We start from the raw sequence: 12,955 nt of genomic DNA on the forward strand, positions 1-12,955 counted from the left end.
TGTCATTTGTGAGGAGGTACCTGGCTGACCTTTGCTGTGCTGCTGTTACAGCAGGGGTCGATAGCACAACAGTGAGATTGATTTCCAATAGATGAGATCTGACAAGCTTTAACTACTTGAGTCAAATAGTTCCAAGCACACCACTTCATCCTGCAGCTCTTCCTCTTGTTTTCCTGCTGTAGTTATGCCACCACTGCAAGAGATATACCTGACATAACCCCCTGGAATACAAATTGGGGCGGGGGGGAAAGGGGAGATCTCTGCCCAGGAAGAGCAGGATCAGGTAAGCTCAGGGGGCAGGTGGGATGGTGTTAAAGGCTGCTGAGTGGGTGAGGATGTGCTGGTGCTTGCACATGTCCTCAGATGACTTGGTGGGTTATTTATTCTCTTCTCCTGCTGCATGTATAATTTCCACTGCTATGAACACGTGTTTGGCGGGAGTGGAGAGGAGGGAAAGGGGAAGAGGCTTTTTAGTGTTGAACTTTGTAGTTAAGTTTTGCACATAGGCAGACACAGTAAATACCCCATAGTTACAGATGTCAGAGTTTAGCCATGGATGTGGAAACTCCCTTCACTGAGCAATTACTTGTCTGCTTTTATAGCAGTATTTGGACATTTGAACCATTCATGGTGGTTGTTGCTTTACCAGAGATTAGAGGCTTTTAAAAGCCTGAGTCTGTTTAATGGTCTAGAATGGCTTTGTTTTGTAAAATGCTCTCTGTGCCCAGAAAGAAAATGTATGTCCTATAGGAAACTGGCCAGAATGAAAAATATGAGCTGGGAAAATGTCTCTGATGGCTTATATCCTCTGACACCAAAGATGGGAGGCATGAGAGGCTGCTGCATTGGCCACCCTGTCACAGAATCACAGACTGGTTTGGGTTGGAAGGGACCTTAAAGATCACCTCATCCAACCCCTGCCATGGGCAGGGACACCTTCCACCAGACCAGGTTGCTCCAAGCCCCATCCAGCATGGCCTTGAACACTTCTAGGGATGGAGCAGCCACAGCTTCTCTGGGCAACTTGTTCCAGGGTGTCCCCACCCTCACAGGGAAGAATTTCTTCCAAATAACTCATCTAAACCTATTCTCTTTCATTTTGGATCTGTTTCCCCTTGTCCTGTCGCTACATACCCTTGTAAACAGTCCCTCTTCAGATTTGTGGTAGTCTCCCTTCAGGTACTGGAAGGCTGCAATGAGGTCACCCCAGAGCCTCCTCTCCTCCAGGCTGAACAATCCCAAATCTCTTGGCCTTTCCATTAGCAGACTTCAGCGCTGTGTTGATGGATGATTTCTGCCCACAGCCTCTCCCCCAGTGGCACTGGGACATGTTGAACAGATGGGATGGGTGTGAGCTGAGGAACTGCCGTCCTGGTGGTTGGGAGGAAGGAGGTTTTGGCAGCCATGTGTTCCACCATTTCAAAATCACTTGTTGGAGGGCTGAACTTGCCAGCTCCGTGGTGTGGTGTGTGGGATGCATGAGCACCCAAGCCCTGAGACAGGGGGATTTATTCTGTGGGATGTGATGGTATGTGTAGATGCACCAGATCATGTGGAGGATGGTCTCCTGCAGCTACAGCTGGGCTCGGGGTATGGCTGAGGTTGTGCTGGGCTCTCCCTCTCCTTTTCACTTGAGCCAGCACCAGGAAATGGGAAGACTAGTGCCCAAAAGAGTTGGTGGCATATGGAAAGTAATCCAGGCCTTCCTGAAACCTGCTTAGTAACACTCAGCTTTGTTGTAATGTAAATTGAGGTGAACACAAGCAAGGATGAGGATCACCTGAAAGATGTGCAGTATCAGCAGAACCTTAGTGGGGTCTGACAGCCAAGTAGTGTGAGAAAATGTGAGATTTGAGGAGTGCTTTAAATATGAGTTAGCTTTTAGTAAAGAAAAAACCCCAACTTGTGGCATGTGCTTTAATGAGAGGTGCGTCTGCAAGACAGAGCTGTTGTGCTGTGGGATGTTGGTGTCTGGAAAACGGGATGGAGGCTAAGTACAGCTCAGGGGAGAAGGCTTCAGGTTGGCCCTGGATGTGATCCACCAGTGCAGGCAGCATGGAGACTTCCTCTGTTGCCCAAAAAAAAACCACAAGTGCCTGTAATTTTTTGGGTTTTGTGAACTGTTTCAAAATTGCAGTCTGTCTGAAGCTGGGCAAACCACAGGGATGCACAGCAGTGTCCCATTGGTGGCTTTGTAGGCTGTTGTCAAGTGTTCTCTATTCCTGGTGCCAAGGATTGGTTTCCTCTTGCCATGTGTGGTCCGCACTGCATGGGAGAGCACCAGGGAGGTGATTACCCCATGCTGGTCCTTGACGGGAACCGTGACACAACCAGAAGCTGCAGGAGCTAAATTGGGAACATACTCTTTTAAACCTTGCTAAATGGGGGCTTAAAGGGCATCAGCTGTTGGGCTTCTAATGGAGCATCTGGCATGGAGCAAGCTGGTAACTGGATTGCTTCCTTAGGTGAGTTACTTATGTGCTCACCACCCACTCAAACCCTGTGCTTCCCTTTCCGTGCCTCAGAAATGCTCCTCTACATTCTGAACACCAATACAGGACACTTTGGCACTTGAGGTATTTGGCCCTGATCCAGGAAAAAACACTTAATTGTTTGCTTAAACCTAGATCAAAGAGATGCTCTCTTGAATTTGAAGTTGAGCACATTCTGTAATGCTATAAGGAATTTTTTTTTTTTATTCTCACATGAAGTTGCAGGAGGCTCAGGCTCAGCAAAGCAACTGGCTCTTGATCTTCCTTCTTGAGGACCTTTTGGTTGACCTCTTGAGCTTCTTCTCAGTCTTGTTTCCTGTGGTAGATAACAAGGCAGTTGAACTTGTGCAGTGATGGTTGAACGTTTGAAAGGAATATTAAACCTCCGCAAATCAGATCTCACTTCTGGAGATCAAAATGACATCTTGTGTGTGGGAAAGAGGCAAATTATCTCCCAGCTGCAGAGTTCCTCCATCTTGCTGTCATGTGTTTCTGGTTGCCCACTGACAGAGGCAGGATGCTGAACTAGGTGGACCAATGTTCTGATTCAGTCTGGCAATTCCTGTGATCCCTGAGTCCTGTTGACCTCAGTGGGAATTAAACACATGTTTAAGCACTTCCCTACAAAGGCAGGCTCTTCTGCACCAGTCTCTGTCCAGCTGCTTGGAGCTCTGCACCGAAGAAGGAAGGTTTCTGTTAAGTGCTTGGATCAGTCTTACCACATCCTTTTTCTTGTTGTGTGTAAATGGGAAAATCCTAATTTATCGCATGCAATTCCATTTAAAAAATAAATGCAGGCTGTCCTAAAGTCAAGCTGTGCTCTGTGTCACAGTGACGCCGTCGGGTAGGAGGTTTCCATCAGTGCCTGTGGAAGGGACACATGCACGGATGTCTGGGAGAACACAGCAGAAAAAAACCCCTTCAGCTTTATGGCTGGCTTTGCTTCTAAACCTGTAGCAAGAGTACCAAGAGGAATACATCCTGTGGCTCACAACCCCTTGAAGTGGCTGGGCTCAGTACTGACAGGATGGTTTCCCTTATCTTGACTCCTACAAAGAGGACTGGGAAATATGCCTGTGATGTGGGATTCCTACATTTCAGGCCTTGATCAGGTTGACAGCTTTTCCTCTATTTCCACCACCCCCCTCCCCCCAGTGGTTAATCAGCAAAGCCAGTTGAAAGCAGGGAATTGCTCTGTCCCCTTTTTGTGGGAAGATAAGTGGGATGGTGACAGCTGTGTTTGGGTCCAGCTGCCAGTCCAGCGCTCCGGGAGTTTACAGACCTGTCCCTTCCTGTGGCATTATATCCATGCAGAGGGCTTGGCAAGAGCTGGCTTTTGTCTTACATCCAGTCCATGCTCAAAACAAGAGTCTTGAATACAGAACATTGGTGCACAGTCACCTCTGGCAGACTCCACTGCGTCCCCCCCACCAAATGCCCTTGTTTTCAGGGCCTTTACTTTGCAAAGTAACTAACTTGAAAACCGAAAATTTCATTTCTTTCTTCTGAGGCAAGTGTGCCCCAGATGATGCTTTGATCTGGGAAAGCTCAGCTGAGTCTGACCAGGTTTGTCTGAGGATCCCAGAGACCAGCTGGCTGGAATATGCAATTTGGATGGCTGCTGCCAAATGTGAATGGCTTTCTTGATCTAGAGCTCAGTTCTGCCTTTTAAGACACTTGTTTTGTGTAAGTTGAGCTTTGCTAGGAAATTGTTATATGGCTGAACTAAACTCAGTAAAAAGATTAAATTATATTGGTAGGTAATTGAATTGTGATATTAAATTGCACCAGAGGAGGTTTAGACTGGGCATTAGGAAGCATTTCTCTAACAAGATGTGGTTCAGACATTGGAACAGGCTTCCTAGACAGGTGGTCAATGCCCCCAGCCTGTCATGTTTAAGAAGCATTTGAACAATGCTCTTAAAATATATTAACTTTTGGTCCATTCTGAAGTGGTCAGACTGTTGGACTAGACAATTATGTTAGGTCCCTTTCAACTGAAATAGTCTACTCTGTTCTAAAATTAAATTAAATTTTGGGACAAGTCAGATTTGAATGCCAGAAGTTCCTGGGTCCCTGCTTTCCAGAACTATCAAATATTATCTAACCTTTGGAAAATGAACCCTTTAAAGAAAGCTGAATGTGGCACATATCAAAAAACTGATCATCATTGAAAAAGTAGCCTATATTTTTTTTAACCAGTACAGGAAGTATTGGAAGTATGTGAAAATGCTGCTAATAGTGATAAAGAAATGTAGCATGAGAATACCAAAGGTGGATGAACACTGTTCACAAAGCAAGGCACTGCTTTCACTCAGCAACGTGGTGCTAGTCAGTTGGTTACATGTAGTCGTGTTTTTCAGGAGTTATTGTCCAAAAAGCTGTGAGTTATGACAACTCATTAGCCTTGAGCTTCTGGTCCATTTACAGCTCGTGAGTTAATAGTTTAATGGCATGTCTCAACATGGGAAGGTGTGAGAGGAAGGGGAAAATTTTTCTAGATGAAAAATGTAATTTTGAGCTAAAGGGGACATTGCAATTAAGTTCTGTACCTGTCCCAGATGCCGTCCTCGTTCTAGACCATGGTCCCCTGACTTCTAAACCAGGGGTGTAATTGTGATTTTGAAAGTGTTTTATCGTAGAATCATAGAATGGTTTGTATTGCAAGAGACCTTAAATATCGTCTAATTCCAACCTCCTGCCATGGACAGGGACACCTTCCACTAGACCAGCTTGCTCCAAGCCCCATCCAACCTGGCCTGGAGCACTTCTAGGAATGGGGCATCCACAGCTTCTCTGGGCAACCAGTGGCAGGGCCTCACCACCCTCACAGTCATTAATTTCTTTAAAATATCCAATCTAAACCTACTATCTTTCACGGGGAAGCCATTCCCCCTTGTCCTGTCACTCCATGGCCTTGTCAAAAGTCCCTCTCCAGCTCTCTTGCAACCCCCTTCAGGCACTGGAAGGGGCTCTAAGGTGTCTCCAGAGCCATCTCTTCTGCAGGCTGAATAGTCCCAGCTCTCCCAGCCTGTCTCCACAGCAGAGGGGCTCCAGCCCTGGCATCATCTCCATGGCTATCTCTGGCCACGTCCTCCTTAGGTTGGGGGCCCAAACCGAATGCCATAGCAAAACCAGGAGTGATAATTGTGTGTGATGATCCTAATGTTTCGTTGTCCTTTTTTCTCCTTCTCCCCCCTGCACAGGGACTCTGCAGAGGGATCGGATCTTTAAGAACCTCACTCGGAAGCGCCAGCGGGCGATGCGAAGGCGGGTGCACCAGGTGAACGGGCACAAGTTCATGGCCACCTACCTGCGACAGCCCACGTACTGCTCTCACTGCAGGGAGTTCATCTGGTAAGAACAGCTCAAACACCCTGTCACAGAGCTCCCCAGTCTTCTGTGTTCTGGGGACAAGGCTCCCCTAGTCCTGAGTCAGTCACTTAGGTCTTTACCCAGGGCCTCCGATGTGATGCCTCTTGGCCAGTCAGGTTTGGCAGGTTACGTTTATGCTGCAAACTGGAGTCTGCTGCAGAGAAGCCAGAGGTGATATGTATCTTGGGTGCTGGAAGCAAACTGAGTTGGTGTGGGGATGGGGCAGTGTCCCTCCCTTGTAACCACAGATGTTATTTCAAGGGAGAAAAAAGTAACGAGGCAACCTGAAGAAAGACCCCACTCACTGCAGTGGAGCAGTGAGATTACACTGAGAAAAAACCAGTTGCTTGAAAGTTTAGAGAAAATTCCTGACAACAGAAAAGCCATCAGAGAGGTGTGAGGTGATGCACGTGGAGGAGTGGGCAGAGCAGGGAGAAAACATAGATATGTCTCAAAAGAACATGGAGTGGGAGAGATAATAAGAGGGTGTGGGCTGTTGGGATCAGTCTAATGTGTGTGGCGTGTGTTGTAATGAAGTTGAGGTATTTGAGAAATGAGAGTGAGGGGGAATATGGGGAATGCAAGGCATATTGACAGCCTGCCCTGTGAGCCATGGCCTGTCCAGTGCTTTCCTGTGCCCTCACACCCCTGTGCTGGGTTGCACCACTACTGCTGGGCAGCTCTACCACGGGATCTGATAATTTGGGATCCTCCTGCATTTTGGTTCTGTCTTCTGTAATCAATCTGCAAGATGACTTGTCTTTCTGCCATTAAATTGTGTCTGTGTTTTCTCTTGGCCAGGGGTGTGTTTGGGAAGCAGGGATACCAGTGCCAAGGTAAGGTGCTCCTTTCCTGCATGGTGTGTGTGTGTGGGGGGGGGGATGTGCTGTTCTGGGAGTGCTTTCCTGGTCTGCTGGGATATCCTGCAGCTGTGAGCTGCTCTGGAATCACCACTCCTCTTCCTCCCCAGGCAGCCAGGCCTGTGCTTTTGAGCCTCTGTCAGGTTTGTGTGGCTGCAGGAGCAGCCTCTGACATTCCTGCCCAAACAGGTTGTCCGGTTGCTGTTTCATCCTGTGCAAGTCCACTGAGTTGTTGGCTACATGCAACACCCAGCTAGGCTTGAGGCACCCAGGGTCCCTTCAGGACAGTGCCCAGATGGTATTGGGACACAAAGTGACCTGCTGGAATGGCCACCCTCTCCCTTTCTCTCCCTATGAAGTTCAACAAAGTAGAATTAGGGAGTTTGTGACTTCGTGGGCTGGCACAGCACTTCTGCCTGAGCACATGGTTTGGCTGACTGGCTTTAGAGATGCCTGTGGTGCTTGTTTGCATTTAATTATTGTTCTGCCTTTCCCCTTTATTTTTTCCTTTCCCTTTTTCCCAGAATTGCCTGCTTCATGGTCATTCAATATAGCCTACCACAGCCTGTTCCTGTTCAGTGTAATAGGGCACTGGTGTCCTCCTGTGAAAGAAAGCTGCGTGTGAACAAAAACCACTCTTCCCTGGATAATTATTTCAGCAGCATTTTTTGAGTAGTTTGAGAAGCTACACTGTTGTTTCTGTGCCCATCACCCATATTTGATATAGGCAGCTGTTCTCTAGGCTGTGTGAATGATCCAGTGCAGAATTTCTGTTGTAGTAGGTTGAAGATACATCTCCAGATCTGTTGTTAATTCCAAGCCACTGATTATTTTTCACATCTTTACGGTGTGCTGATGATGCAGCTGAGCCTTAAGGAGTCCACCTGGTGGGTTGATGTGTTCTGAGTCTTCCAAGGGCTCTTTTCAGCGTGCCTATTTTATTTCCTAGTGTGCACCTGTGTTGTACACAAGCGTTGCCATCACCTCATTGTCACAGCTTGCACGTGCCAAAACAATACTAACAAGAACGATCTCAAGGTAAAGTCACGTTGGTTATTTTGGGTCATCATACTTTGGGGCTGTCTGGGTTGCTGGGTTTGTCCTGTAGCAGAATTTACTCTATGTTACCTTTATTCATGGGTTTAAAAGTGAGAAAAAAGTGATAGATATCTGCATAAAGGCCATGCAATGTCATCTGGTTTTTCTTCTGTCGATGCCACTAGCTGTTTGGACTAGCACATCGTGTAGGAAATCAGGATATCTTCATTGGAAAACATCAAAAAGTAGCAAATCCACTGGTTTTCTTGGTAATTTTCTTGCATGATTAACTGTGGTGCAATCAAAATTTGGTGCCCGGTGCTTAATGTGGATTTCTCTGGCCAACCACTGGTCTTTGTTTTGCCTCTTTTTTCTTTTCTGGTTGCCTGAAGGGCCCATTTAGTTGTTGCTCCACACGTTTGCTCTGTGAAATACATTGTAATAAAGAGCCCTTGCATAACTCGTATTTCTGAAGGTTTTCTTTCGTGTTAGTTTTGGCTGTGTTTGATGGGAGTAACATCCCTGCCTAACACTGCCCTGTGCCTTGCATGTCTCATTTCTGAACTGGAAATGGCTCAATAACTGTTTGAGGAAAAATCAAATCAAATCTATTTATTCACGAGGCAGCTCTGTGTTTTGTGGCATGCAGTCACCTTTTGTTATTTCTTGCCTCCAAACTGCTGAGCTGAACTCCTTAAAATGACCCCTTGACAAGCCAGATGAAAATAAGTTAAGAAGCCTAAGGGTAAAGTGCAAGTTAAATAGTGAATGTCCTCACCCCTCCCTCGGGATTATGAAGGTTTTATAACACATTTAAACGACTTTAAAAGAAGGCAGAAGTGAGGAGGCACCACTCACCTTAAATTTCTTGTTCCAGTCACACCCTTGACTTTTCTTTAATAGAGTTATGGGTTCCGCCTCAGCTTTCCAGGATCTGCATCTGACTTTGAGAAACAAAGTCAAAAGTGATGAATTTGCTAAATGGGGACTGGTTTCTTCAGCCATTGGAACATTTTTTTAAAGGTGTCCTTGGGATCTAAATGATATGCAATTGGGAAAGAACAAGGTTAAAAAGGGGATGATTGCAAGTGATAGAGTGAAATGTGTGCCTGAAAGGCTGTTAATTACAAGGAGGGTGAGAAGAGGAATGAGAATTTTAGGAGGAGCTGTGAAAGCAATTCTATATTAAAATTAATAAAATCAACAGTTTGACCTAAAGTTACATGTTTTTGCACATAGTATGCAAGTCAAAGATGTCATAACTGCGGGATTAAAAAAGCTGTAGCTCACACTGCAGTGGGATTGGTTTGTTTTGAGGTAATCTAATTCTAACTTGTCTTTAAGAGTTTAAAATTGGCTAGGCAGCCATTATTTTAAAGTCTGCTTTTCCAGGTAGTCTGGAAAAGCAAGGAAAAGCTGGCCCACAGCAGGTGAAGCTCTTAATTCAGTATTCACTTGCAGTAAACCTCTGTGAGGTGATGGATCAGGACATTTTCTGACTTGAAATTATCATCTTAGGTTTGCACTTAAATGCCTGTATGTAAATGAACACCAGCTTATGTATGTGTATTTGAATTTTAAACCTGTGCTTTCCTTTTGGTGCCTCAGGTGACTGAACAGAGGTTTGGGATCAACATTCCTCATAAATTCAGCGTCCACAACTACAAAGTCCCAACGTTCTGTGACCACTGCGGGTCCTTGCTCTGGGGGATCATGCGACAGGGTCTACAGTGTAAAAGTGAGCAGCTTCTCACTGTTGCCTTTTCACAAAATACATTTATTTTTAGACTCTTGATGCCCCGTGTGAGCTTGATTTGTGCAACCTTCAGGAGAAAGCTGAGTGATGAACATTCTTCTTTGTTAAGAGTTAAAAAAAAGGCGGATCTCCTTTTTAATCTCTGGCTGCCAGAAGGACTCTACTCAGCACTCTCAGCACAGCTTTGTTTAACTTGCATTAGTAAAAGTATTCTGCTTCCTGCGTTCGTATTTTCCCTTTACCTGAAGGTTTTTGCTCAGCTGGTGAGATAAGGCAGTGAAAAGGCATCCGAGGGGAAAAAAAGGTCATTGCTTTAGACTGCTAAGCCTGTTAATTGATGACTAAGCATGTCCTGGTGTTACATTTTTGTTTCTGTGATCCAGACTGTAAAATCCTTGCCTTCGCCTCCCACAAGAGGGTGTGTGTGTGCCCATGAGTTAGAGCAAGAATGACTTTTGTTTCCCACTGAACACTGTCTTTAAAATTAGATGCATGAAAATGGAGGGGATGTTTGTTGTGAATTCTATGGCATTATAAATACTAATTGTACTTACAGGCATAGCTGCAATGGTAGTTATGTACCTCAAAAATACATGCTTATGAAAAACTTTAGGCAATGTGGCATCCTGCCTCGAGACTTTGGGGTCTGTTGCTGGTTTTCAGGAGTTTGTTCTCTTTTACAAGAGTTCTAATTTTTACTTCTACTTAGATCAGTGGCAAAAATCCCTCTAGTGTAAAGATACAGAGTAGATCCAGATGGGTGTATTTCCTGAAGTGGGATTACTAAATTGTTTCTCAGCAGCAAACCCCTCCAAGTTATTTTAATTGTTCCTTTGCTTTTACTTTCCATTGCCCCTGTCAGTCTGTAAAATGAACGTCCACATTCGATGCCAAGCAAACGTTGCTCCAAACTGTGGGGTGAACTCAGCAGAGCTTGCAAAAACCTTGGCCTGCATGGGTCTGCAACCGGGAAGCATTTCCCCAAATTCGGTGAGTCTTTTATCTTTTTTCTTCTCTATTTAAAACATTTACAACTGAATCTTCATGTGGGTGCAGGAGAGGGCAGAGGCTTCCCATAGGACAGATAGTGTTGGGTGGTGGACTGCAGGAATAGGTCTGTGGCTTGTGGCAAAGGCCTCACCTGGAAAATGGATGTTTGATGTCCAGGCTTTCATCTCTAGGTGTTCCTTTGCTCTGTGCTTATGTTTCACAGTGCTGTGACTATTCAACACTCTTCCATGTGCTTATCACAAATGAGAGCAGAATAAGACCCCCTGACTAATTAAAAATCAGTATAATTCATGACATGCATTTTTTATTTTTAGTGCAAGCACAAATGCTGTCTGCATGTGTGGTGTATGATAGAGCAGAAGAGCTCAAGAAGAAACCTAGTTCTCTTCCCAGCTTTGTCACTTTTTCTGTGTGATTTTGGGGAGCCCATTTCACTCTTCACTTCATCCCTAGCCAAAATTTGTGGTCCCTGTCAACGCAACAAAAAGAAAATATTAAAACCCAAACCATAATTTCCAGACTTGGTAAATATTCTCATACAATTAGCCATTGATCTACCGCATCATGCTGTATCAACCTAGCAGGCTTATTAGGCTGTGGTGCCCCTTTTGATTTCAGTTGGTTTATAGCAAACTCTTACCTCTGCTCTTCTCCCTGTAGCAGTTCAGGGGGACAGTTATCCTGGGAGTTACAGGGAAATCCCCTACTCCCTTCTCTGTTCTGCAAAAATCAGCACTTGTTAACGCTTGTTGTTGCATCATCTGCACATCAAAAGGAGATGAAAACAGAAAAAAAAATAAAAATCTGTGCTTGGTGTTTAACGATCTCTTCTTGTTATTTGTGAGCTAAAGAGTCTAGGAAATGTTTGGACTGTGCTGTATGGACAGCCCTGAATGGCTTTAAGCTGAACGAGGGTGGATTTAGATAATATGTTAGGAAGAAATCCTTTGCTGTGGGGCTGGTGAGGCCCTGCCACTGGTTGCCCAGAGAAGCTGTGGATGCCCCATCCCTGGAAGTGTTCAAGGTCAGGTTGGATGGGGTTTTGAGCAAGCTGGTCTAGTGAAAGGTGTCCCTGCATGTTAGGGATTTGGAACTAAATGCTCTTGAAGGTTCATTCCAACACAAACCATTCTGTGCCTCTGTGGCTGCTCTTGGTTCCTTGCCCATGGTGACGAGTCTCCTGTGCAGGAGGAACTTTGCTGTACACCAAAGTAGTCACAAGATGGAGCTCATGAAGTCCGTGTGGCTTCGTTTAGACCAGTAAACTGAATAGAAGTGCTCGTTTGTATGCACATGCATACCTGGAGAGCTGTGAGCAGAGGGCACTGGAGGTTGGCTTGATCTTTGTGTACTTCAAAATTACGAGCTCTGGAAATGTGTGCTAATACTGGTACAACTCCTGAATATGCAGCACCTCACTGCTGGCGTGGGAATGAACAGCTTTCCATTGAATTTGGAGCAGTGGAGGAAACCAGCAGCCCAGATGTGGAAAAGAAACGTTTTGAAGTTGGGATCCCACTGAACTGGGCTTTGAGTAAGAGTCTAAAAATCATGTAGAAACCTAAGAAATTCAGATGAAATTCTCTGCCAGGGTTTGAGATCTCACCAGCACTTTGCCTATTGCAGAATTTATGCAGTCCTCCTTACTTTCCTGGTAAATAGAAGACTTGGATTCCCCCACTCATTCTCTTTTTTTTTTGTGGGGAGTGAGGATGGAGAGAGTCAACCTTGCCTCTCAACTCTTGGGGATGGTCCTGTGCCGGGCCTGGAGTTGGGCTCGATGATCCTTGTGGGTCCCTTCCAACTCAGCTTGTTCTGTGATCATCTGTCATGTGCTGGGCAGTGGGTTTACAACCTGAAATGCCCAGGTCACCAGAGCTGGTGTTGACGTGTCAGCACAGCCCTGAGCAGTGCCAGCTTTGGCCAGCCACATGTGGCAGCTGTGTGATGCTACCAACACACTTCCTGTCCCAGTAGCCGTAAAGTGCCCCAGAACAGGCCCCAAATGCCGTGGTTGGTGGGTTGATCACCTGTGAGCACCTCTGAGGAAGAAGTACAATTTCTACACAGACTGACGCTTCTTTGCTTTCTTCCACAGAAACTGGTTTCGAGATCTTCATTGAAACATCAAGGAAAAGGCAGCCTGAAGGATGGCAACAACATTAGTGAAAGTTCAGCAAGCAAACTTGGGATCAAAGACTTAACCTTCCTTCGTGTATTGGGAAAGGGAAGCTTTGGAAAGGTGAGAATTATTCGTGGCTATTTTGTGTGAAACCACATTCCTTATTTAAGAAGCCCCAAGGTAGGTGAAGTGATTTCATAACATGAAATCACTTCACAGGCTGTCCGGTGGTACTCCAGAGCAAGTACTAAGCAGTACTTCCTTTGTGCAACAAAGTTGGTTACAGAGAACAAGGAGAAAA

The 12,955-nt window shown here is 45.5% G+C and overlaps 1 protein-coding gene across 3 annotated transcripts in view; it reads left to right on the forward strand.

Moving 5' to 3' along the window:
• The window catches only part of PRKCH (protein kinase C eta), a 113,871-nt gene that overhangs the window by 40,720 nt on the left and 60,196 nt on the right, over nucleotides 1-12,955 (forward strand). For all 3 annotated transcript variants that reach the window (XM_032111591.1, XM_032111592.1, XM_032111593.1), the window contains 6 exons: nucleotides 5,699-5,849; nucleotides 6,669-6,703; nucleotides 7,677-7,765; nucleotides 9,374-9,503; nucleotides 10,384-10,511; nucleotides 12,631-12,774. In XM_032111591.1, coding sequence (XP_031967482.1) covers nucleotides 5,699-5,849; nucleotides 6,669-6,703; nucleotides 7,677-7,765; nucleotides 9,374-9,503; nucleotides 10,384-10,511; nucleotides 12,631-12,774 — 677 coding nt within the window. The remainder of the gene's footprint in view (nucleotides 1-5,698; nucleotides 5,850-6,668; nucleotides 6,704-7,676; nucleotides 7,766-9,373; nucleotides 9,504-10,383; nucleotides 10,512-12,630; nucleotides 12,775-12,955) is intronic.

This window comes from Corvus moneduloides, chromosome 6, assembly GCF_009650955.1.
Source record: "Corvus moneduloides isolate bCorMon1 chromosome 6, bCorMon1.pri, whole genome shotgun sequence".
Taxonomy (NCBI): domain Eukaryota; kingdom Metazoa; phylum Chordata; class Aves; order Passeriformes; family Corvidae; genus Corvus; species Corvus moneduloides.